General features: G+C 38.3%; 2 protein-coding genes across 14 annotated transcripts in view; both read right to left on the bottom strand.

Annotated features, from left to right (window-relative positions):
- MARCHF8 (membrane associated ring-CH-type finger 8) overlaps positions 1 to 4,924 on the bottom strand; it is a 111,728-nt gene extending 106,804 nt beyond the window's left edge. For 5 of the 11 annotated variants that reach the window (XM_060126018.1, XM_060126010.1, XM_060126006.1 and 2 more), the window contains exon 1: positions 4,279 to 4,918. The gene's annotated coding sequence lies outside the window, so the exon portion shown is untranslated. Of the gene's footprint in view, positions 1 to 684; positions 910 to 2,745; positions 2,800 to 4,278 lie in introns of those variants that run through there. The other 6 variants (XM_060126009.1, XM_060126011.1, XM_060126007.1 and 3 more) reach the window with 4 other exon arrangements.
- An 11,529-nt stretch (positions 4,925 to 16,453) lies between these two features.
- The window catches only part of ZFAND4 (zinc finger AN1-type containing 4), a 72,240-nt gene continuing 61,473 nt past the window's right edge, over positions 16,454 to 27,220 (bottom strand). For all 3 annotated transcript variants that reach the window (XM_060125705.1, XM_060125706.1, XM_060125704.1), the window contains exons 7-10: positions 24,007 to 25,182; positions 23,449 to 23,503; positions 18,071 to 18,188; positions 16,454 to 16,951 (exon numbers count right to left, since the gene is read on the bottom strand). In XM_060125705.1, the coding sequence (XP_059981688.1) occupies positions 16,816 to 16,951; positions 18,071 to 18,188; positions 23,449 to 23,503; positions 24,007 to 25,182 (1,485 nt within the window). In that variant the 3' untranslated portion in view covers positions 16,454 to 16,815. The remainder of the gene's footprint in view (positions 16,952 to 18,070; positions 18,189 to 23,448; positions 23,504 to 24,006; positions 25,183 to 27,220) is intronic.

Genomic DNA, 27,220 nt, shown 5'->3' with positions numbered 1-27,220 from the left:
TTGTTATACTAAACAACAGACTTTCTATGAAGATGAAACTGTGTTATATCGGAAGAAGATATCATCTAGGACTTTCATAGCTAGAGAGAAGTCAATGCCTGGTTTCAAAACTTCAAAGGACAGGCTCACTCTCTTATTAGGGACTAATGCAGCTGGTGACTTTAAGTTGAAGCCAATGGTCATTTACGAAATTCCTAGGGTCCCTAAGAATTATGCTAAGTCTACTCTGCCTGCACTCTATAAATGGACCAACAAAGCCTGGGTGACAGCATATCTTTTCACAACATGTCACTAAATATTTTAAGCCCACTGTTGAGACCCAATGCCCAGAAAAGAAGATTCCTTTCAAAATATTACTGCTCACTGAAAATGCACTTGGTTACCCAAGAGCACTGAGTGAGATATACAATGAGATTATTGTATGGGTGTTTTCATGACCATTAACACATCCATTCTGCAGCTCATGGATCAAGGAGTAATTTTGACTTTCAAGTCTTATTATTTAAGAAATACATCTCAGAAGGCTGTAGCTGCCATAGATAGTGATTCCTCTGATACAGCTGGGTAAAACTGAAAACCTTCTGGAAAGGATCTCATCATTCTAGATATCACTAAGAACATTCATGATTCATGGGAAGAGTTCCAAATATCAAAATTAAGTGTAGTTTGGAAGTTGATTCCAACCTTATGGATGAGTTCTTAAGGGGTTCAAGACTTCAGTGGAAGAAGTAACTGCAGATGTGGTGGAAACAGCAAAAGAACAAGAATTAGAAGTAGAGCCTGAAGATGTGATTGAATTGCTGAAATCTCTTGATAAAACTTTAGTGGATGAGTTGCTTTTACAGATGAGCAAAGAAAGTGGTTTCTTGAGATGCAATCTACTCCTGATGAAGATGCTGTTGAAGACTGCTGAAATGACAACAAAGGATTTAAAATGTTACATACACTTAGTTGATGAAGCAGTGGCAAGGTTTGAGAGGCCTGACTCCAACTTTGAAAGAAGTTCTACTGTGCATGAAATTTATCAAACTGCACTGCATGCTACAGAGAAATGGCTCATGGAAGGAAGAATCAATCAATATGGCAAACTTCACTGCTGGCTTACTTTAAGAAATTCCAACAGCCACCCCAACCTTCACCCCACCCTGATCAGTTAGCAGCCATCAACATCAAGGCAAGACCCTCCATCAGGAAAAAGATGAGGACTCACTGAGGGCTCAGATGATGATAAGCACATTTTAACGGTAGAGTATTTTTAAATTAAGGTATGTACATTGTCTTTTTTAGACATAGTGTTACTGCACACTTACCAGATTACAGTATAGCATAAACATAACTTTTATGTGCACTGGGAAACCAAAAAAAAGTTGTGACTTGCTTTATCTCAATATTTGCTTTATTGCGTTGGTCTAGAACTGAACCCGCAATATCTCCAAGGTATGCCTGTACTTTGAACTGAAGGCAATGGCTGGTTGTACAGGGGGTTAGCATGCCCTACATGTGGGAGGGAGAATGAAACAGTCTGGGGACCAGAATGGCCAACTGAAGCAGAGTCAATGCTACTTATCCACTACACTGGTCCCTGTTCCTGGGCAAATTAGAAGAATACATTTTCCAGCCTCCTTTGCAATTATGTTAGAGGTAAGGTGACTAATTCCTTACCAATATAATATGGTGAGAGTAATGTTAGCCACTTCCAGGCCTGGCCTTTAAAACCATTCATTGAGATCCTCCAGCTCTTCCACTGCCATCTTGGAAGCCAGATGGCATAGCTACAGATGGAGGAGTTACATCCAACTTGTGTTAGACTTTTCATGACAAAAATATTTTGTTGTTGCTATTGTGCTGTTGCCATAGCACAGCACAGTCCAGTGCTTTCAAAATTTCTTGTGCATATAAATCATCTTGTTCTGAGGCACACCTGGGATGTGGCCTGAGATTCTACATCTCTAACAAGCACCAAGATGATACCAACGTGAACAGTCTACAGAATACACCTTGAAAAGCAAGATTAATACACAGGGGGAGAACAGATGATTCTCTGGAGAAACCGAATGGCCCAGAGAAAAGGTCTCCTGTAGGAACTGAGCAGCAAGACTAGAGAATTCAGGCTAGCATTCACAGTGAATCAAAAACTACATGTAAACAATATTGTCAACTATTTTCAATCCAACGAAGTGTATGCTTTGTAGAACTGAGAAGATGGCTTCCCCTGCCCTTTCCTGCATCTTCCCACCTGTCTTTAAGCCTGTCTTCCTAACCCCACCTTAAACCCCATGACCTGGATTAAATACCACCCCCTCTGTGAAGTTCTGCCATTCCATCTAATGACCAGATGGGCACTAATCCTCCTGTCAGTTTCCGTAGCACTTCTATCACTTCAAGACCCTCAACACATTATTCCCTGATTGCATGTGATTTAACTCCTCTATCAGAATAAGCACCTGAAAAACTACAACACTGATCACATCAGCCTGGCTCAAAGGCAGTGCTCAGGTTTTTTGTTTTTGTTGACTGTTAAATGAATCCATGAATTAGAAAATTCAGGGATTTCAGAGTGAGTTGAGCAAAGAAACTAAATCAGGCCTAATTTTTTTAAAAAATCCTCAAAAATGAAGAATTAAAAATTACACTGCCCGAAAAAAATTTCAACATTGAAAATCTTCAAAATATAGCAAAGACAAAACTGATAAATAGTTAAAACTAAATGTTTATAGTGCATACACTGGTCATTTCCATACTCACAGGTGGGCAAAGCAAAAGGCCTAAGATCTTCCTGTAGGATTATTTACCATCAGAACAGTCCACTGCTTTAGAAAATGTCTTGAGTCAATCAGATAACTAAAGAATAAGTAGGATTGTGAAGTATCTTTTCTAGAAAAAAAAATAGTATATGCCATTTCATGACTCAAATTTGGTACTTTTAGAAATTTTGGCAACTTTTTTTTCTTTCAGTTATTTAAATTGTTTACCACCAAGAGTATAAACCTAAACATTATGTGATTATAGCAAAAAAGATCTGCTACATGGAGGGGGGGCAGGAGGGACCAAAGTGAAACAGAGCTGTTCTTCAAGAACTAGACACTGCTACTGATAACAAACAAAGGGTCTTGACTGGTTTAATGAATTCACTCCCATCTATGCATCTATAGTATCTTCCTGGAACTAATTTAAAGAAGACAAAAATGTTGGAGCTAGGGTTGCCAGATTTAGCAAATAAAAATGCAGTCGGCCCAGTTAAATTTCGGATAAACAATGACTTTTTTTGTTTGTTTTGTTTTGTTTGCAGTACGCAGGCCTCTCGCTGTTGTGGCCTATCCCGTTGCGGAGCACAGGCTCAGCGGCCATGGCTCACGGGCCCAGCCGCTCCACCACATGTAGTATCTTCCCGGACCGGGGCACGAACCTGTGTTCCCTGCATCGGCAGGTGGACTCTCAACCACTGCGCCACCAGGGAAGCCCAACAATGACTTTTTAGTAAAGCATGCCCTACGCTTTATACTAAAAACTTATTCACTGTTTACTAAAATTCAAATTTAACTGGGTGTCCTGTATTTTATCTGGCAACCCTAAGGGAACCCCAAATCAATCCAATTTCCTCACTTTGTAGCAGAAACTGTGACCCCAAGAAGGGAAGTGACTTACCTAAACCAAACATCAAGGAAGTCAGTTTGCTTTCAAAAGAGAAAACATATTTCACTAGGTCACCTTGGGTTCCACTCATGGTCCATTCGACCTCTGATTTTCACACCCCTCACAGAAGCACCAAGCAGACAGGCTGTCAAAGGATATGGTTTTCCTCTTTTAACATCAAACTGTGAGTTCTAGTAAACTTACCAACTCTAGTCTTCAAAAACAACAAATGAGGAAACTATGTATTTCTCTTAACTTAAAAAAAAAAATCCTCCTGATAATCTTTTTGCCTACACACCATCACCTCAGATTCTGTTTATGTTCACTCACTACATAAAACAGGACCTCCTTTTCTCCCAAACCTAGTTCTCTCAGGGGTATGGGAGCCGGGGAGGGGGAAGGAAGACAGTATAGCAGATAAAGATTCTGATTTTGACAAATTCGGCTTCCAAACAAGGTTTTAAGAAAAAAGGTTCCGTTGCATTTTTAAAAGCCTGGGGGGAGAAAAAAAAGTAACATAAACCATTATGACTTTCTCTAAGTTTTCTATTAAAAACTTCACCTAGTGAACAAGAATCCAAATCGTGTCAGGTGAAAAACTGAAAGTCAAACAGAAACTCAGCAATTAAAAGACAAAATATCTACCTATGCTTTCCCTCTGGCAGCTTCCAATGTATACAGGCCTCTCTCGAGATCACACACGTCGGAAGAGTAAGATCCTCAGAAATCACCTAGTCCATCCTTTCATTTTACAGATGTGGAAACTCAGGCCAAGGGGAGGGCTGACTTGCCCAAGGTCTCACAGCCCGTCGGGGACAGGACTTCAACTGGGACTCCACGCTGGCAGCCCCGGGCCCTCAGCGCCCGATGGCTCCTGCGGCCCCCGGCTCAGCCCAGCCCAAGGGCAGCCTCGAAAACCGGGGCGGAAGAGCCCACGGCCCGGGGTCGCTGCCGCCTTTCGGCCGGATAGGCGCCTGGGCCCCGGCCCAGGGCGGTGCGAGACCCGGTCCTCGACGGCCGCCCCCGACCCGCCCACCTGTCGCGGACCGCACAACGGGCAGCCACACCCCCTGCCAGGGCCGGGGGCTCGGCCGGCCTCGACAGCGGCCAGCAGCGGCGGCTCCGCGCGGCGCGGGTACGCCGGACCCGAGGCCGCAGGAGTTACCTCAGGTGGGCGCTGAGCTCGCGGCGGGGAAACCCCCGCCCGCCTCGGGCATGCCGGAGACGCGGACGCAGCAGGGCTGCAGCTCGGCCACCGCTAAGCCTGTTTACAACCCTCCGCGGGAGGACGCCGACTGGTCTGTCACGTGATGCACACGTCACGTGCTCGACCGGGGTGGGGCAGAGGCGTTGCCCAGCGACGACGGTGATCTGGGGGCGGGCGTCGGCGTCGGCGCGGTCTTTCTGCTCTCCCAGCTCATGGGCTGCTGGGCAGAGTCGACAGCCGGCGCGCCCTGATCAACCCGGGCGAGGAAGAGGAAAGACCCACCACTGGCTTCGTCCTTTAGTGACCCCTGAGCCTAACCGCATGTATCATTCTTGTTTTGGAAGGGGGAGGGAATTCGGTCCGGCATTATGATGTTGAACTTGAAAAGAAAAATGGAAAATACTTCTTTACCCAAAGCTAGAAAACAAAGGGAGAGCAGAGGAATAAGCAATAATGGTTTGATTTGCCTTAATGAACACTTTTGTTTACTTTTGCTCCCTAATGTGAATGAAGGTCCACAGCCTACCATCCCCCCCATCATAGAAAGGCTGTGAAGAGGGCTTATGGGACTTCCAATTTTTATTTTAAATTATATTTTATTATCATTTCCATGATTAGTCTTTGTATATGTAAATACAAACATATCTAAGTAAATATTTGATTTGGCATTAAGCTTTTGTCCACATCAAACTTTCCTGGTTATAGCTCTGTCACTTTGTTTGTAGTGACTACTTCTACCAAGTGTAGTTTTCCTAGATCAAACTTTGTAGAAAGTCTCAGCCACTGACAATTTCTCCCATAATATTCATTATAAGCTGTGTAATAAATAATTTGTATTATTTCTTACTAAATTCATGAGTGAATTGGGAGCAAATACCTGCAGATATGCCAGTTGTTAGGTTGTCCTGGTGTGATCTATTGGGTAATCACATTCCACCATACATTTCCGATCACTTTGCATACTTAGCTATCTATGAGCACATTGACAGGGTCAAAACAGTGGACTCAAAATATCCTCCAGGTCAATAGGACAAGGTCAAATATCCTCTTCATTTCTATGACACACCTGGAATGCAGCACTACAAAGAGTACAAAATATAGTGATGGATCTTCGGCAATATTCATCTTGTACTATGGAAAATAGGTTACAAGGCCAGTTGCCACAACCTGGTTGACCTTTTCTGCTGCCTCTGGCAACAGATGTTCCACGAAGTCAGGAACAGTATCCTCCACTGATGTTCCTTATCTGGGAAGCAAAGAAAGTTGGCTGATCCGTGCATGTGGAATCCTGCCATCCTTCAGTAGGAAGTGGCAAAGAACTTTTGTAGATCCAGAAGGATCTGTGGGTTAGGCAGTACTCTGGAAGCAATGCTAGGGTGAGCCAGGACTCACTGGAATTCTGGGGAGACATACAGAGATACAAATTGATTGGTCAGTGGTCAGTGGATTAAAAGCCACAGGATTGGATGAGCTCACACAGAGCACTAACTCTGATACCTTCTGACCTCAACCCAGAATACAAAATACATTTTCCATACTGACCAAATACATGTATTGATCAATATATAGCTTAAAAGCTTCAAGAAGCAAATTTACCTTCCCTTTCTCTTCCACTTTATTCTGTTCAGTTTTTTAAAACTTCTGCTCCCAACTCAACTGATTTTTTTAACTGAATACTGGTTCTGTCCTACAGTTTGAAAATCACTGAAAGTCGCTGACCTAGGACATTAATTGCACAATTGCTGGGGAATAAAAGAGAGATCCAAAGGCTAGTCATATGGAGATTAGACTTCAGAGATTAGAAGATAAGCAAAGGAAATTTAGGAGCAGCCAGAGGTAAGAGGAGAAACAAAACAGAGGAGTCCTAAAGATGAAAGGAAGAAAATGTTTCAGGGAGAAGAAAATGCATGTGTCATTGGTCCTGAGAAGTTGAGTAAAATGAAAATTGACCTTTGGATTTGGCAGTTTACAGATCATTGAGAGCTTGAGAACAGAGCAATTAAGACAAAGTGGTGGGGATACAAGCTTGATTTTTTTAATTTATTTTTTTCAAGCTTGATTTTAGAGATAGTAAATGGTAACAGCAAGTAGATGTATTTCTTTTTGCTGTAAAGAGGAGCAGGGGAATGGGACAACAGCAGGTAAGAGATGTGGGCGTTAAGGTTCTCTGTTTAAATATTTATACGCTAATAGAAATGGGTGAACAAGGATTGCGAGCAGGCAGATACAGATAGCTTGGTAGACTTGTTTGATGCAGGTGGAATTTCTTTTCCAGTTATTCATAGTTTAATAAAATAAGCTGAGAGTGAGGAGGGGGAGAGATGTTGCTGGTAGTTTGGCGGGGGGGCGGGGGTGGTGAAAATCATCCAAGAGAGTGCAACATCCCAGCCCAGTTCCAGCCCCAGCCCAGTGAGTCCCCACATGGACGACTGCTACACCTTTCCGGTTCCTGACTTCCATCCTGCCTCCTACAGTCTTTTTTCTATGCGATCACCAGCATGATTTTTCAAAACTTAAATCCCATTATAGAAACCCCCAATATTTTCCCAGTTCAGAATAAAGTCCAAAGTTCTTGCCTATAAAGTCCTCCATGACATAGCCCTTTATTTCCTGTCATCTCCCTCACTTGCTTTGCTCCAGCCAGCAGGCTTCTCTGCTATTTCTTCATTACCTCAGGCAAAGAACACTTTCCCCCATTTCTTCACTGCCTTTGTGACTTTACTTAAATGTTAACTTTCTCATAGTGGCTGTATTTGACCACCCTTTTTAAAACAACACTCATATCTGTCACCCTACTCTGCTTGGTTTTTGTTTTAGCATTTATTACCAGCTGTGGCAGAGATATTTACAGCTCATGAAATATCCATTCCCCACCCCAATAACTCTTGCAATTAGGTAGGGCCATATGCCCAGCTCTGACCAATGGGTTGTGAGCAGAAGGGTGCTTCTACACTTCTAGGCAAGAGCATATTGGAGCCACCATGCAACCCTCCAGCTCTCTCTTCCCGATGCAGCAATCTCACAGACCACACGTGGCACTGGCAAACCACACAACAGAAACAGACTGAATCACTGAGTTACCTTATCAGGCAGTTGCCCTGAAAAGTTGACTGGCTCACTGAATTTTGCAAGGGTGAAGAATAAACTTCGTGTTAAACCACTGAGCTTTGGGGGTTAATGTGTTACCACATTGTAGCATAACATCTGTTATAGTCTGAATTATGTCTCTTTAAAATTTATATGTTTAAGTCCTAAGTCCCAGTACCTCAGAATGTGACTGTATTGAAGATAGGCCCTTTAAAAAGGTAGTTAAGGTAAAATAAGGTCATTCAGGTGGGCCCTAATCCATTATGACCAGTGTCCTCATACGGAGAGATTAGGACACAGATACCCATAGAGGGAAGATCATGTGAAGACACAGGGAGAAGGCAGCTCTCTGCAAGCCAAGGAGAGAGGCCTCAGAGGAAACCAACCTGCCAACTCCTTGATCTCAGACTTCTAGCTTTCTAGAACTGTTAGAAAATAAACTTGTTTAAGCCACCCAGTCTATGGTACTTTGTTATGGCAGCCCTAGTAAACGAATACATCCTAACACCAATACTCCATCTGGCATATTTATTTTTATTGTTTCCCATCTCTAGAATATAAGCACATAATGAAAGCAGGGATATTTAGTTCAACACTATGTCCACAGCATTTAGAATAGTGCCTGACACCTAGTAGACGCTCAGTTAATACTTATTGAATGACTGAATACTGTATTTAAATGAAATTTTTTCCAAGAAAATCTCTGGGGCGCTACTCATTTTGCTAACTTTCCATAATATTTTTTAGATTCTTCTGAATTAAACTTCCCTTTTCATTTCTAATTTTACTAATTTACTTTTCTTTCTTAAGGTAATGTTGATATAAATTTGGCTGAAATATTGTGGAATAAGTGCAATTTTATTCAATTTCCAGTATTCACTTTCTTTTCTTTTCGTGATTTCCATTTTCTCTTTTCCTTTGGTTCTCTCAGTTCTTTTCCCAAGTTTTAGATCAGTTATAGTTTTTCTCTTTCTTTGTAACATAGACATTTCTACCTTATTTCCGGAATAAAGAATATAGCACTATTTTCTGGTAAGTTACAGCTTTGACTGTGTTGTGCAAATTTTAATAAGTACTATTTATGAAAGTTGGTGTATAAAATAATACTTTCTAGGATTTTTAAATATGTGTGAAGAACTTTTTAGTTTTCCATTATTGTTAAACACTTTAATGACAGCATTTTACAACAGAATACTTCTATGAATGTACTGTTTAAAATGTTTACTTTTTATATTTTACATGGATTTTCTTGCCCCCAAAGGAATCAAATACTTGAGAAAACATATATTCTCTATTTGTCCCATTTTATTGTCTACAAAAATGTTAAATTCATCTTGTTTTTCACTGTTGACTTGTCCTGTTATATCCACAATGGATGTTAAGGCACATACTAGCTAGTCTAGTCCACTCCTTTTTGGACATATTTTTTTTAAGTTTTTTTAATAAACTATTTTTTAGAATAGTTTGATTTACATAAAATTTTCAAGAGTTCCCATATATCCCACACCCAATTTCCCCTGTTAATACTTTATATTAGTATGGTATATTAAAGTCTATGCTTGATTCAGATTTCCTTAGTTTTTTTTTTCTTTTTTTTAATTTTTGGCCACAGTGTGTGGCATGTGGGATCTTAGTCCCCCAACCAGGGATCAAATCCGCACCCCCTGCATCGGAAGGCGAAGTCTTAACCACTAGACTGCCAGGGAAGTCCCAGGGGCTGTGGGTTTTTGACAGGAAGATCACAGAGGTAAAGTGCCATTCTCACTACATCTAATCAAGGGTTCATTCTATCAACATGATGCATCATTGTTGATGTTTGACCTTGATCACCTGGCTGACGTAGTGTTTGTCAGGTTTCTCCATTGTAAAGTCACTCTTTCCCCCTTTCCATACTGTACGCATTGGAAGGAAGTCACTAAGCACAGTTCACAGTTACAGAATGGGGAGTTATACCCACTTTCTTGAGGGAGGACTATCTACAGAATTCTTCTGAATGGGAGATATGTCTCTTCTCAATCATTTTAAAATTTACTGTTTATGTAAGTGTAGACTCATGGATACTTGTACTTTGAATTATAATCCAATACTACTTTATTTTATTGCTCAGTGTTCCAGGTTTGGCTACTGGGAGCTCTTTCAGTTGACTACTGTGTCCCTTTGATATACCCCATCATTATTGTAGGTTTTTGGTGTGGGCTTTCTTTTTTCAGCACTCCCTTTCTTTCTGGCACTACAAGAAGTCATATTTCCTGTTCCAGTCCTAGAATCAGCCATTTCTCTAAGGAAGTATGGTATTGTCCTTTATTAGACAATTGGTATTAGAAACCAAGATCTGGGTGCTAGGTGTACTCTTTGCTACTAGGATGTTATTGCTTCTAGACCCCCTCAGCTGACACAGCAATGAAAGATATCCAGACAATTAAATTTTTTTTTTCGGCCATGCCACGCAGCACGTGGGATCTTAGTTCCCCGACCAGAGATCAAACCCGCGCCCCCCTGCAGTGCAAGCACTGAGTCTTAACCACTGGACAGCCAGGGATGTCCCGAATTAAATATTATTAAGCAATAAGAAGAAATGCGCTAAAAGTTAAAAAGTAAACTAAAATTTGCCTGTATCTTTCTACTTCAGGTATTTCCTCTACAGCAAGGTGTTGGACTTTATTTTTTTATCTTAACTGTAACTTTTTCTTTTTATGACTTAAGTCTGTTAGCACTCCTTCCATCCTTTATGAACTTTTCTTCCCTTAATGTCTTTGTTTTAAATGTCTACTTTAAGTATTTCTATTGGTAAACATTGGTTTTTGAAAAATAAGACTGAATATGTTTATATATTAAGGATGTGATTATAACAAAGAAATACTATATAGACTAAAATCTCAACCTTATTCTTTTTTCTTTTTCTTTGTATATAATAAAATGTTTGATTCTCTTCTTGAGCAGATTGGATATAAGCTTTGGGGCTGATCTAGTGTCCCTGAATTCTTTTCATTAGGATTTTGTCCTTTATATTTTGCTTCTACCCCCAGCAAACCTTAAATTCTCATCCCTTTTGGAATCTAATCATTCTTTTGTAACAGAAACCGTAGGTAGCTGACCCAGTCTCCATTTCCAGTCTCTTTCTTCCTTGCTTGAAACTGCTATAATGGAAAAGCTAAAACTTTGATCTCCTAGGTGCCCTTATAATAGTGTTCTGGTCAATTACATATAGGATAAAGTCTCTGATCAGGGCATCCCTTCCTGAATAAAGGGGTAAAGCCAACTAGGAAAAAAGTCTTTATGAGTTTTTTTTTTTCTTTTCTCCTAGGTCTCTCCCTCATCATTAACCCCTTTTCCTAGCTAATTATCACTTGTTACTCTTTGAGAGGTTTCAACTTAAAGAGTACTGGACTAGATCAGATGCTTCTGTTGCATATTTGCATATGTCCACATTTTTTCCTTTATAATATTTATCAAAATTATAATTAAATAATGACATGGTTAGTTGTTTAAAGTCTGTCTGTATTGCAATGTAAACTCCACCTGTCAAGTTCACCTATTTTCCAAACAACTAATTATAATTACTTGCACGTGGGAGGCACTCAATAAATATTTGAATGAAGGAGTTTCCAAAAGAGGATTACCTGACAAGCACAATCACCAAGCACACGTAAATTAAGCAATACTTCCACTTTTATCCTTGGCCCCCTACCCACACTAAGCAGTCACATTCTTCATAGCCATGTACAAAATCATCAAGTATTTGAAAAAGATCAGTAACACAAAAGAAAGAGATTAACACTGCGAAATAATCCAAGAAAATGAATCGAAAAAATTCAACTAAAAGTTTCAGTTTCCAGAAATAAAGCTGACTAGGTTATTTGAGCCACTCCTCCGGCTGAAACTGCTGGACAAAAATTTTAAATGTATATATTCTTAAAGAATCAAAGAACTGGCAAGAGTCTTGAGAATCACTGGGCTGAAATCTAGGTGAAAGCATGCATCCAAAGAGGTAGGCAGAGCACTGAAATCCTGTCTATACTAAGTGTATACGCCAAACCATGACTCACAGGACCAGGGAGACAGAAGTCAAGGCTCAATATCATTCAAGGGAGACCCTCTCCCCTCCAAAGCTGGGATCGTACTCCACCCCTCACCCCTAAAGCTGTAAAGAAAGGTAACTTGGGGCTTCCCTGGTGGCGCAGTGGTTGAGAGTCCGCCTGCCGATGCAGGGGACACGGGTTCGTGTCCCGGTCCGGGAAGATCCCACATGCCGCGGAGCGGCTGGGCCCGTGAGCCATGGCCGCGGAGCCTGCGCGTCCGGAGCCTGTGCTCCACAACGGGAGAGGCCACAACAGTGAGAGGCCCGCGTACCACCAAAAAAAAAAAAAAAAAAAAAAAAAAGAAAGGTAACTTGGAGCTGGTGGGGAGGCTGGCTGACACAAGCAGGAACATGTGAGAAGTAAACAAAAACCAATCACTGGAATGACTAGAGATCGTAAGTACTGGTAAGGATGTGAAACAGAGGACTCTCAAACTGCTATGAGTAGAGATAAGCTGGTAAAATCCATTTTGGAAAATTCATTGATATCATCTAATAGGTTGAACGAACACAATAATCATCCATGATCCAGCAATTATGCTCTTAGGTGTAGACTCAAAAGAAATGTGTATACATGTGCTCCAGGAGACATGTGCACAAATGTTCATAGCAGCATTGTATATAATACTCAAGGCTAGAAACAACCCAAATGTGCATCAGCGGTAAATGGAAACATAAATTGTGGCACAGTCATATAGAAGAACACTTCGATAAAAATTAGGTACAACTACATGCGACACAAATAATCAACACTGAATGAAAAAAGCCAGAAAAAGAATACATGCCATACAATTTCACTAGGTAAAGGTTTTTGTTTTTGTAAAGCAAAACTGCAGGGATACATGCTTAGATGGTAAAACCATTAAAAAATGCAAGAAAATGACTATCACAGTATGGAAGGATGGTGGTAGTGATTGGGAAAGGGTAGGAGGCAGGAATGAGTTCTGGGGTACTGACAGTGTTTCTTATTTCTTAACGTGGGCAATAGTTACACAGAGGTTTGCTTCCTTCAGGAAGTAAAGATGGAGTTGGCATCTGAATAAAGAGTGGGTGTTAACAAGGGAAAACAGGCTGGGAAAAGTAAAAGTGTGGGCAAATCCCAGAAAGCATGGATTAACAGTACAATATGAGGCTGGAGAAGTAGATGGGGACCAGACCACAGGAGCCTTATTAGTAAGAAGGGTTAAGGATTTGGGTCTTTATTCTAAGAACACAAGAAGTCACTGATACACTGCGAGCATCGATGTGCTCAATTTTTTGGTTCTGCAAGCACACTACAGTTAAGAGTAGACAGTGGGTTATGAAGGACATAGAACTAATTTAAGCAGCCCAGTTAGGAAGCTATTGCAATAGCTCAAGTGAAAGCTATGGTAACATGGACTAGGGTAACTGCAGAGGAGTGAGTGAATTTGAAATAACTACTGTAACTAAAAATAACATCATTTTGGACTAAATATGTGTCTCCTCCAAATTCATATGTTGAAGCCCTAACCCCCAGCATGGCTATATTTGGAGTAAGGAAGTAATTAAGGTTAAATGAGGTCATTAGAGAGAGGCCCTGATCCCATGGTACTAATGTCTTTGTAAGAAGAGACATCAAAGTTCCGTGTGTGCACACTGAGGAAAGACCATGTGAGGACAGAAAGAGAGCAGCTCTCTGAAAGCCAGGAAGAAAGATCTTACCAGAAATCCACCCTGCTGGATCCCTTGAACTGGGACTTCAAGCCTCCAGAACTGTGAGAAAATTAATTTCTGTTGTTTAATTTCTGTTCTCACAGTTTTCTCTGTTTAAGCCACCCAGTCTGTGGTATTTTGTGTTAGGGCAGCATGAGCAGACTAACGCACTAAAAAATTGGGAAGTACAGTCTTGAAGTAATGAGTTATCATGCTAAATTCCTTACCTGTAATAATGGGGCATCAAAAAATAATGTTTATATTGGCTACTGTTATGACGGTAACTACCAGAAAAACTAAAATAGAAATTATTAAAAGAGATTGGGGGAGGTATACGGTGACCTTTTTACTTTCATTTTTCATCTTTATATAGTTTTTCTAAAACTATGTAATTTACTTTCATCAATCACTTTGAAAGTTTAACATAATTTTCAAAGAAAAATGAGAACATCATACCTTCTTTCCTAAATTTCAGTCATTCACGTCAACTTTTATGATATTTGTTGTATGTACCCTTGCTTGGCAATTTTCAATCAGTTTTTTTTAACCTATATCAATTTATTTTATTTTCAACTTAAGTTACTTAGAGTTACATTTTTTTTCTGATACAATATATAATTATTAAAAAATGTTGGGCTTCCCTGGTGGCGCAGTGGTTGAGAGTCCGCCTGCCGATGCAGGGGACGCGGGTTCGTGCCCCGGTCTGAGAGGATCCCACATGCCGCGGAGTGGCTGGGCCTGTGAGCCATGGCTGCTGAGGCTGTGCGTCTGGAGCCTGTGCTCCACAACGGGAGAGACCACAGCAGTGAGAGGCCTGCGTACCGCAAAAAAAAAAAAAAAAAGTGCATCCATGTATCACTTAAAATCATCTCATGTTCCAGTAGTGGTATAGCGGTCATAATTTGGGAAACACTGCTACATACAGGACTGAATTATCTATCATGATGGCATAAAACCATATGAAACATATATCAGAAAATTAATTCCCTTCTTCTTTTTAAAATTAAATACCTCCACAAGTTAACAACACTGATAAAATTTTAAAACATCTTAGTATTTAAAGTTCCCATATTAGAATGATTAAAGTTCACTAAACTTGAAAATATTTCATGTAGGTAAAAGTTAAAATTTTTCAGACTTTTAGTGTTGCTAAAACCAAATGCTTACTGTTTAAAAAAATCCAGAAACTAGATTTTATTATATAAAGTTAGTTTAGTTATATAAAACAATATAAATGCCTTAATTTTTTTGTCATGGTAAGCTGTCCAATAAAATTAATTCATTTAACTAATGTTTAACCAGTGCCTATAGGCAAGGCATTCTGCTAATTATTAGCAATGCAAAGATAGATCTGAAGTCTCTAAAAATTATGATCACTTCCCCGTAAGAATTTAAGGCATAAAGAAATGGCTCCCAGGGGATATATGTATGTATATAGCTGATTCCCTTTGTTATACAGCAGAAACTAACACACCATTGTAAAGCAATTACACTCCAATAAAGATGTTTAAATATATATATATATAATTTCTTGAATTAAACTGGTTTATTTCTCAGTGACTTAGAAATTAGAAAAAAAAGACTCAACTTTGACCAAAATCTTTGGTAAACTTAAAACAAGACTTCTTTCTACATGGTCTTGGTTTATAAAGCATAGTGCACTAAGCATATACCAAACATGTCCTAAGCATCCACATTTATCTATAGAATAAATACATCTTGGCCCACTTTTCAGCAGCCTATCCGTGTAATAGAGTAAAAGCTGAACTGCTCAACACAGATGGAAATATTTTTCATTAGCCTATATAGCCCCCCTTAAAAAGTATGCTATCAACCCCTAATTGCATCACTACTCCACTAATTTCTCACCTTTCCCTTTTGTAAATGTATTTCCTTCTTGCTCTGAAGTAATTTTTCTCCACTCAACATTTAATCTCTTCTAGGAAGCAGAGGAAGGGTAACGGAACTCTTCATTTCATTCAGCCTTGCATGGAGAAAGAGGCCCTGTGGCCCTGTGGAGCACCTAAATTAGCCTTCTGGTACCAGTGCAGATCCCACTTGGGTTGGACTAGAGTTGCAGAGTCTACTTGGGTTGCCTGCCAGCTATTTACCGGGGTTCAGCATCAGATTCAACTAAGCTTCCATAAAGCAAGTGGCCTCCCAAAAGCTGGTACATTAGCTACATCTGGGGAGCAGGGCCCTTACACCTTAAAAGCGTTCTTTTATACTGACAGTCATTTTTTCCAAGTAGAATAAATTACTGATTTATTTAATTAAACTGTTTTATTTTAAAGTATTTATAAAAGAAAAATTATTGTGAATAATCAAAATCATAATGAAATTGAATATTTATTTGAATTTCTCCTGGTAATAGCACTCAACATAAGAAAAACAAACCAAGCTGTGAGATTTTGTTTTCTGTATAGCCATTTTTCAAAAAGTGAAAAGTTGGGTTCTGTATTTAATGGCAACAAGTGGGACATCATCTATTTTAAAACTACCATTCAAAAAGTAGTATTTTAAGAAATATATACTATGATTAACATGATGTGTTTTATAGAATGGATACATATCTGAATGTCAGTCTGAATATGGAAGAAATATATGTGTTAAAACCACACTGGAAAACCAAATGTTCTTTTTTTACAAAAAGCTTGAAATAAAAAGGAACTTGCCAGTAAACTCAATAAACTTTCACGTATGGGATATTTGTTTTAAATCCCCACCCACCCCACCCCCACAAAAAAAATTGTAGATTTGAGTAGAGCCATTACATGAAGGCTTATTTCTGTACAACATGGAAGCTGGTTACATAGTCAATGTTAACTTCCTAAAGTGCATCTTTTGAAGACTTGTCTAGTAAAATTGCAGTATCAAATATAAAATACTTAACACATGACATGCAATAACAAAGCTAAACCATTATAGTTTAAAGTTTTTAAAACTACTTTTAAAACTTTTGATTCACCAAAGAATGAAGATGTCAAATACAGTAGCATTCTCATTCTCCAACAGTATGCATTATATGCTTTGGCAAATCTTTTGGAGTCGAACAAAAATAATGCAGTCTAAACAACATTTCTTCTGTCATTGTAATACGATTCCTCGGGCAGAACATTTAGGTGCAGAGCAAGAGTTAGATTTTTGGAAGTTTTGGTGCATTAACCACAGGATTTGCCTCCTGTAAGTATCTCCTCCCTGCACTCTTGTAATCATAGGTGCAGCTGTGAGTTTCTGCATAGCGATGAGATGCACAGAAGTTGTTTCCACATCTAAAGCACAAAAAAAGTTTATGTGAATAGTCACATTTCTACAAGAACCTCATCTCTCTGGGAGATCAAAGCTTGATTTCACGTAGTCCAGCAGGAGCCCTTTAGTCCTCTTTAGAATTGCAGGGCTGACATTTCCCTTCTACTCATAAACAAGCACAAGCACCCCAAAAAAAGAACCGGTTAATTGTCTATGAATATGGGACTTTATAATAAAGAATCTCTTCTGGAGTGAAACAGGCTGTTGACCTCTAGGAAGTAGTAAAACTGCAAAAAGCAATAAATATATCTACCACTTCCTCTTATATCTAGTAAACCTGGGAGAACTCTGAATTTCTGAGAAATTCAGTCTCATAAGAAAATTAAATTATGTAAAACCTAACTATGCCATGAAAGGATTTTAAAGTACTTCTAGCAACAAGATAAGCTGTTTCCATTTGAACAGAATACACTCTAAAGAGCAGCAGCTTTGTTTAATGCCTGGCCTCAACCTAAGGGCAGACACCATCCTCGGAGCATATTAGCAATGCTAATGAAAGAAATAATTATGAGTAGGAAAAAATTAATTATTTTTATAAACATATTATTCATCTGTTTTGAAAAGTGTACCATATACTCATAATTTATAGTACATTAATGTTAAATTTAGTCCTTTTTTGTTTAATTTAAAATAGAATCGAGAATTCCCTGGTGGTCCAGTGGTTAGAACTCCACGCTTCCACTGCAGGGGGCAAGGGTTCAATCCCTGGTTGGGGAATTAAGATCCTACATCCTGCATGCCACTCAGAGTGGCCAAATAAATAAATAAAATAAAATAGAATCTTGGAGGAGGGGTTCTTCCAAGCCACAGTCAAAGAGAAACCATCTATCATAAGACAAAGAAAGTACACTTCCATTGGTTTATATGTCCTACTTTAAAGGGCAGGGGAGGATCTCATGACTTTGGAAACACATAAGCTATCTACTTGCTCTTTACTTCAGCCAATAAGGAGTTCAGCTGGGTCTATTTGAACATCATCTTAATGATGTTATGAATAGGCAATTTAAAGAACATTTTGTATTGTATCCCCACACTGGGTCACCACAAAAAAAGCATCCCAGCTTTTCAGCTAGCCAACCTGCCTGCATTCGTAGCTAGTAGCCAGTCCAGTTTTCTTTCCACAAAGAAAACAATGCTTTGTTGTTTTCTTCTTTGTTTGAATAGGGGCTTTCACGGGTGGGAGGTGATGAGTACATTCTCCTGTTAGAGAAAGCACACCTTGATTAATACAGACATAAAATTCTAGATGTGAAATACTATTAAAACATTAAACACATTCCTGCCACAGCAAACCTCTAAGCCATAAAAAATTAATTAGTGCTTTTTTTATATCTAAAATTATTTACAGAGTTGCAAGTAAAGATGCACCAGAACTGTTGTATTTTTTAAGATGTGGTAGGTTTCTACTGACTAAGACATATTTTTAGGACTTATATTTTTTACATACCAACACCTTTCTAATTATTTCTGAGGACACTCAGTATATTTAAAGTATACTGAACTTTGGCAGAGAATCAAGAAGAATATCTGGTTCAAAATCATATTTATGAGGCTTCTGAGGAACAATATAATATGTATTATAATCACCCTGTCCTTTCACACCAAGAAGGAGCACAAGAATATCATGAAACTGGTCTTTTAGACCTAATTATACCATAGAAACTAAATTCATCAAACCACAAGCAAGTTATTCTTTCAAAACTTCAATTTGTTCATTTTTATGATAACAGGACATGTATTTTTCTCCCTAAGTTTCTAAGTGTTTAAAGGTCAACTCAGTTCTCACATACAAAAAGCATTCTGAAAAATTTAAATGTTATATTTATATAAAATATCATATTATCAATAGTGACTCAGGGTGCACTGCTCGATTTCACAGTACTACTACCTTTTCAGAAAATATTTACTAAATTCTGGGCTATTGTAACAACTTGATTTTTTACCTTAAAAATAAGAGCACACCTGCTATTATATGAGAAAGAATTAAATCAGTTTCTTTAAATACTAAGTGAAACGCTTTTAGAACTGAGTAGAATTCCAACAAACCCCACTCATAAGCAGAGAGACTCAATGTCACTATCCATACTTGTTACACTAACAGTATAAGTACACAGTGCGTGGTGGCACCCAAAGGCCAAGAAACAAGAGGCAAACAAAGAAAGCAAAAACAAAGGGAAGAAGTGAGAAGAAAAATGGTAGAGTGTCAATAGAGATGATACCTATTCTCTACTACTGAAAAAGGTCTGAGAGGTCTGGGCTTAAGGTTTATCTGGCAGCTAAAAGTCTCTGAAAATCCTTCAAGGGTTCGAAAAGTTGGAATTACAATTAATTGACACTATGCCTTTTCCCACAACCCAAACTGGGTGCTGGATATACAAGCCCAATAAAATTAAGTATGCTTTATTACTAGGCTAAAATACAGTCCAAGATCTTGCCCAAAACTGGAAAAAAAAATTGCCTAAAACTGGAAACTAACTTATGACTCCTAATGGTGGCCAGGCACCAACTCAAGTTAATAAGCACTTTCTTCTTCAAGTGCACTTAGAGTTATCAAGAACATTTCACAAAGGTGATGGGATACTTTCCTCTTCTTAAATAATAAAAATAAGACAAGCATTTGCACAGGACACAGAGGAAAGGCATATACTACCAGATATCCTCTGAAGCTCATCTAATTGCAATTATCTTTGAAATTCAGGCTTAGGATATTCTTCCTTAAACAACAGTAGAAGAAAAATCTGTTGACGAAAATTTAGTTCAGTGTAGTCATATTTTCATGTTTTTCTTTGCTTGGGGGTGCTTAATTCAATGTTTTGCAAGCTTTTTTTTTTTTTATTCAAGAACTCTTGTGAATGTGCAGAAACAGAGAACATAGTAGTGACCGAAATAAGGTGGCACAGAAACATAACCACAGTCTTCTCCTATGAGAATGGTTTCCATATATCCTTCTACCAACCAGAGAAAAATAAAATTATTAGTCATATACTCCATGCTAGGAACCAGCCCTAATATATAGGTTCCCTACTACCAACAGGAAAAATTCAACTTCCATGGATTGACATTCAAGGTCACATGTCCAATATGATACCTTTCTAACTTTCCAGAGTCATTTTCTGTCATTTGCCACATCATACCCACCCTGAATGATGCGCCAGACCCATTCACATGTGCAATCTCTTCTTCTAAAATGCTCCAGTAACCTTGTCAACCTAGTAAAACTCTACTCATCCTGTAAGAAGATATCATCAATCACCAGCTCCTCTCCGAAGCCTTCTCTCAAATGTGTAATGAACATATGAATAAAGAAAAAGTCAATAAAATAATGCCACTGCGAACAGTTGCTTTTCAGAACGAGAGTAAAGATATTTGGATTAACTCACTTGTTTGGCATTTCCTAAATATTGGTCTAATTGGTCTAATTAGACCAATATTTAGGAAATATGATCTAATATTTGATCTAACACAATAATCTATAAAAATTCACCCAACAGAATAAGGCAGCAAACAAAGTATTAAATGGTGTTCAAGATGCAAGTTTGGTAATCATCTGCCTAAAAATGATAACTAAAGCTATGAAGATGGATAAGATTTCCAAGGGAGACCCTACAGTGAAAAGCAAAGAGGACCAATGGAGGAACTCGATTAAGTCAATTAAACAAAACTTATGCCAAAACTTTCACAGACTCTTCTAGGTAATTCAGAATGATACAGTTATTAATGAAAGAAAACAGCAGCAAGTTACATAGCTGTAGTTTGGAGAATCATCACTGCAGGTAGCAGTTGATGACCTGACCTAAATGATGACTGACCTAAATGAAATCAATCAAAAGAGTATACACCTGGGGACAAGCAGAGGGACTGGTAAAACAAGTTAAAAAGAAAACTGAGGCTTAAAAAAACCAAAAACAAACAAAACCAAAAATCTACAAAAATGTAATAGCCCAGAATAAAAAAAGAAATAAAAAGGGAGAAAGATAGGAAAAGAAAAAAAAAACTATTTCAAGAAGAAGGCCATAACAATCAAGTAAGATAAGGATACAGAAGTATCCACTGGATTTGAAATTATGTAGATCTTTGGTGACCTCAGCAATGGCAGTTTCAGAGGAGCAGCGAGAAGAGAAGAAAGCACTGTAGGCTGAATTAGAGTTGAGAGAGATGCGACAAGTACAACACAAACTTCCAAGAGGCTGAGCTGTGGGTTAGGACTGGACAGACTTAAATAGGTGTCAAAGAAAAATAATTATAACATTAAAAGTAGATACATTATAATAATCAAAACTGTGGCACTGGCATAAAGACAGACATACAGATCAATGGAATACAATTAAGAACCCAGAAATAAACCCTCACATATATAATCAAATGATTTTGACAAGGGTGCCAAGACCATTTGATGGGGAAAAGGACAGTCTTTTTAACAAATGGTGCCTCGAAAACTGGATATCCACATGGAAAAGAATAACGTTGGGCCCTTACATTACACCATATATAAACATTAATTCAAATGTATGCAAGACCTAATGTAAGGCCTAAAACTATAAAACTCCTGAAATAAAATATATGGGAAAAGCTTCATGTCACTGGATATGGTAACAATTTATTGAACACAACACCAGACACAGGCAACAAAGGAAAAAATAGACAAATTGAACTTCATGAAAATTAAAAACTATTGTGCATCAAGACATTATCAACAAAGTAAAAAGGCAACCTACAGAATGGGATAAAATATTTGTGAATCATATATAAGGAATTAACATCCAATATATAGAGTCACCTAAAACTCAACAACAAAAAACAATCAAATTCAAAAATGGGCAAGTGATTTGAACACATATTTCTCCAAAGAAGATATGCAAATGGTTAAGCACATTAAGAGATACTCAACTTCACTAATCATCAGGGAAATGCAAATCAAAACCACAATAAGATACTACCTCACACCTGTTAGGATGCCCACTATCAAACAAAACAAAACAAAACAGAAAATACCAAGTATTGGTGAGAATGTAGAAAAATTGGAAACCTTGTACACTGCTGGTGGGAATGTGACATGGTACAGCTACTACAGAAAACAGTATGGCAGTTCCTCAAAAAATTAAAAATAGAATTACCATATGAACCAGCAATTCCACTTCTGGGTATATACCCAAAAGAATTGTAATCAGAGTCTCAAAGAGATATTTGTATACTCGTGTCTGTAATAACATTATTCACAACAGGTAAAATGTGGAAGCAACACAAGTCTCCATCCATAGATGCAGAGGTATGCAGAGTGTTGTATATACATACAATGGAATATTATTCAGCTTTAAAAAGTATGGGAATTTTGACACATGCTAAAACATAGATGAACCTTGAGAACACTATGCTAAGTAAGCCAGGCATGAAAAGACAAACACTGAATGATTTCACTTATATGAGGTACTTAGAGTAGTTAAAATTATAGAGACAGAAAATAGAACAGTGGTTGCCAAGGCCTGGGGAGAGGGAGGCATGAGGAGTTAATGTTTAATGGGTACAGAGTTTCTGTTTTTCAAGATGAAAAGAGTTCTGGAGATGTATGGTGGTGTTGGTTGGCCAAAAATGTTAATTACTTAATGTCATTCAATTGTACACTTAAAAATGGTTAAGATATTAAATTTTGTTATGTGGGTTTTATCACAATAAAAAAATTTAAAAATGGATACATTAAGACTTTAGAACCTTGGACCTTATACCTTTAGAACCTTGGGTAGTGGAAACAAACCCTAGGTATCTCTTTAAAGATATGGAAGTAACATGGCAACCATAATATATAATGTATTCTTTAGAACTTCGAGGCTACAAAGGTGGTACATCTTTGGTAGAGTTTCCATCTCTAGTCTGGGTATTAAAACACAAAAAATGATGATAGTAATGGCTTCTTAGGAAATTATGGCTGGCCAGTGCACCTTTAAGGTGTTATTGATATAAGTGAGTGCTAAGAATATAGTCATTTCTGCTACTATGCCTTGGAAAGGCCTAGTCAAAGAGACTGTCCCTTTCTTTCATCCAGAAAAAAACAGTTCATCAAATGGAGCTCTTACTACTGTCCTTGATATTGGACCATGACTTTAAGAAACACCTTTCTAGGGTATTTCCTCAAAACCCATCCAGCACCCAGCATGGCTCTAGAGTGGCCAGGGACTGGGAGGGTTGCGAACTACATGTTAATTTTTCATGCAACTTATCTTTTCGCATAGACCGTATCTTTTCCCAGACAACAGAGACCTCAATTTCAATTTTTGTTTGATTCTTCAAATATGTCCTACAGTCAGTTCTCATAATCATTTTCTTAAGTGGAACAAAGTTTAGGGAAAGTTTACTCTGTACATACCACAGAGAATGTTCTCATTTCTCTTTGAAAATTCAAATTCATAGTATGCATAATGCTATGATTATTAGCCTTATATTGTTTTCAAAATTATCTGTTGCTTACCTACTCTTTTCCCTGCTGCTGTATTATTTCCATTCATTCCAATACCACGGGCAGACTACAATTAAAACACAAAACATCTATAGAGGTGAGTTAATGGAAAATAGAAGGGAAGATCACCAAACATGAAATAATTATGTTTTATTGTAAAAATGCTGCTGAGCTTTCATTTAAAATTATTTAATCTATTTTTAATTAAATTAACTTGGAACCTGATTGTCCCATCCATCAATATTGTACTTACTCTTTATCTATAAGAAAGTAAAATTCGATGGCTCAAATAAAAGTTCTTATTGAGGAAAAACATTAATAAAAATATTTAGTATTTAAAAATACATGATAAACTGTTTACACAAATCTACTTTCAAATTTAGGACCAAAACATTATTTAAAATTCAACTGTCAAAAAAATTTTCTACAAACTAGATAAACATTTTAAGAGAAAGTTATGAAAAGAATTCAACCTTAGGCCTCTTTATTTAATGTGTAAACAAAAAACAAACTATATGTTGAATCACTACATGGATAACTAGTAGAACATATTGAAAGGCAAATACTTACTAAAAAAAATTCTGTAGGTTCTAACTGGGGAGAACTTTTCCTAAGGCTTTCTTCCTGAAAATGCTGGAGGTTTGTAAACAGCCCAATTCCAGAGGTTCGAAGCCTGCCTGCCCCATGTGTGCTCTGCAAGCTGTCTCTGCTTGCGCTCTGGGCCAGCGAAGCAAGAAAACCTATATTATTTACACAACCAACAGGCTCTTTGGATGCCTTGTTAGCCATTTCTGTGATATCCCGAGCCTCAACTTTAGAAATAATATCAGATCTTTTCCCAGGTGAATCGACTTTAACAGCTCGAAAGCAAGTAGTCCTAGAGAAAGAAGAATCAGTTATATTTCGAATGTCCAGCGACCGAAGCACATTTTGTGAAGCAGAAGACTGGAGGTTCCCAGACTCAAAACATTTGGACTGTCTCTGTGGTTTCACCAGAGAGTTATGTAGTGACATTGGTGCAGAACAGTGAAGAGGTGATAAGAGTCTATTCTTGTGAGGACTTAATTCACGGTGGTCGAGAACTGCAGTTTCTACTGATTCACCACTCAACACTCTTGCAACATGTTTAAGATGCTGCTCTGTAGCTTTCAACCCTTTATCACCATTAGTGAGTGAGAATTCTGGATTTACCTTCTGTGTGCCTTCTAAGCCACTGCTCTTTTCATCAGCATTTCCTTCGGTAAAGGAAGCAAAGGAACCCACTTCAGGTAGAAGCGATTCTTCAGTTACACACTCTTCTGAAGTTGGAAATAAAACAGTGTCATCCTCATTATTAGATGGCAAATTTGCTGAAAAGTTTTTTGTCTGCCTAGGTAGGGATGATCCAAGATGGAGAACAGAATCAGCAAGCTCTTTGTCATTTTCAAACTCCATAGGGGGTATCTGAGGTGGTAGTTTGAAGCCACTATTGGAATGAGACTGTGTGTTACTCTCCCAGTTATTGTCTTCCTTAATAAAATCACTAGCGATAGATGATATGGATATATCAGCAGGGGGCAGAGCTGGCAAACTTGAAATGGCATTGCTGGCTGAGTCAGGCAGATATGTGTTCCCAGAAGAAGGTAAACAAGACTGCCCAATGTGGGGGAGAACCCTTAACAATCTGTGGCGAGCAGCTGCCGTGGAACTACTGGAAGGTCGAGGAACCACAGGTGGACGAGGTTTTACCTTGACAGGTTTCTTAGGCTAAAAGAAAAGAGGGAATATATAATTCTTTACACGGTCATTTTCTCTGCCCATAACAAAAATTAACGAAGGAAGAAAAGGTTACTTCTGTTAACATACTGGCATTTGGATTACCTCAATCTAAAATGTTTAAAAAGATTAAAATCTGGGGCTTCCCTGGTGGCGCAGTGGTTGAGAGTCCGCCTGCTGATGCAGGGGACACGGGTTTGTGCCCCGGTCCGGGAAGATTCCACATGCCGCGGAGCGGTTAGGCCCATGAGTTGTGGCCGCTGAGCCTGCGCGTCTGGAGCTTGTGCTCCGCAGCGGGAGAGGCCGCAACAATGAGAGGCCCGCGTACCACAAAAAAAAAAAGAAGCAGCAGCAGCAGCAGCAGCACGGGTAAACTTCAGTAAAAAGACTGATAGTAAGCATGTAATATATTTAATTAAAGACCTAAAACTAAGAGTGGGGACAAGATTAGAAAAATGATTTGTAAATGTTATACTATCTTAAAAAGCAGAAATAATGCAAATATTAAAAATGGAAGAAGAAAGATGAGAGAAAGTAAAATAAGTTCATTGATTATAACTTAATAAGTAGGAGTCAAAAGATATCTTTTAAAAATAAAAGAGAAGACAATTAAGTATGGAAAAGGCAGAATAAGGACATGATAAAAGATATTACTATAAAGTTAAACAATAGAACAAAAAATAAAAGCCTTCTGAAGTACCAAAAAGCACACACTCACATACCCATACACACACAAAACAGGCCATAAAGAAACTGTAAATATAACAAAATAATAAGACATTAAGGACCAAATATAGGGACGTCCCTGGTGGCTCAGTGGTTAAGAATCTGCCTGCCAATGCAGGGGACACGGGTTCAAGTCCTGGCCCGGGAAGATCCCACATGCCTCAGAGCAGCGAAGCCCGTGAGCCACAACTACTGAGCCTGTGCTCTACAGCCCACGTGCCACAACTACTGAGCCCACGTGCCACAACTACTGAAGCCCACACACCTAGAGCCTGTGCTCCACAACAAGAGAAGCCACCGCAATGAGAAGCCCGCACACCGCAATGAGAAGCCCGCACACCGCAACAAAGAGTAGCACCCACTTGCCACAACTAGAGGAAGCCCACACGCAGTAACGAAGACCCGACACAGCCATAAGTAAATAAATAAATAAATAAATTTATTTTTTAAAAAAAGACCAAATATAAAAGTCATACCAATAAATGTGAATGTGATTAAGTAGTATATTTTTTTTAATTTCAAATTGGTTCACAAAGCAAAAAACAACTCTATGCTGTATATAAAACATCTTCCTAAAACAAAGTAAATCAAAAGTTAATAAAAAAAAGACATGAGAAAGAGTACACAAAGCAAATTAAAACAATAAGATATCAAGGATTATGGGCCTGATATCAGGCAAGGAAAATTCAAGCTGAAGGTCAGAGATGAAACATTTTATAACATCTAGAATTAGCAGTATAATGAAAATACAACAGTTATTAATATTTATGCACTAAATCACACAACCACCTTCTTAAAGCAAAACTATGGGAGATGAAAAGAAAAATACACAGAAACCCACTAATAATTACAGACTTTCACATATCACTATTCTCATTCTAAGAGAGAGCAAGCTGAAAAAAAAATAAGGAAATAGAGGACGATTTAATAATGTCAAATCTTTCAGACAGATATCAAACTTTTACCCTGATAACAGAGAATGAGCCATTTTCTTAAGTATACACAGGACAGTCATAAAGAGTGATATTAGATCACAAATAATCAAATTCTATTAAGCAGATATGGAAATAACATTCTCTGATTTCTATGCAATAAAAAGAGAAATTTTAAAAAATTAAAAAGCCTCTCTCGCCAGGAGTTTTTCAAACTCAAACTACTCTTGGATAAACTATCAGCTAAAAATGCAAAATTTCTTTTAAAAATTAATGAAAATACTACAAATTGACATTAAGTTCTCCCTGATGAGCTGAACTGAAAAGAATATGTCATCTACACAATATCCTGCCAAAAATGTTTGACCTGC

The sequence above is a fragment of the Lagenorhynchus albirostris genome, chromosome 16, assembly GCF_949774975.1.
Source record: "Lagenorhynchus albirostris chromosome 16, mLagAlb1.1, whole genome shotgun sequence".
NCBI classification, from domain to species: domain Eukaryota; kingdom Metazoa; phylum Chordata; class Mammalia; order Artiodactyla; family Delphinidae; genus Lagenorhynchus; species Lagenorhynchus albirostris.
This window is presented reverse-complemented; position numbering and strand designations above follow the sequence as displayed.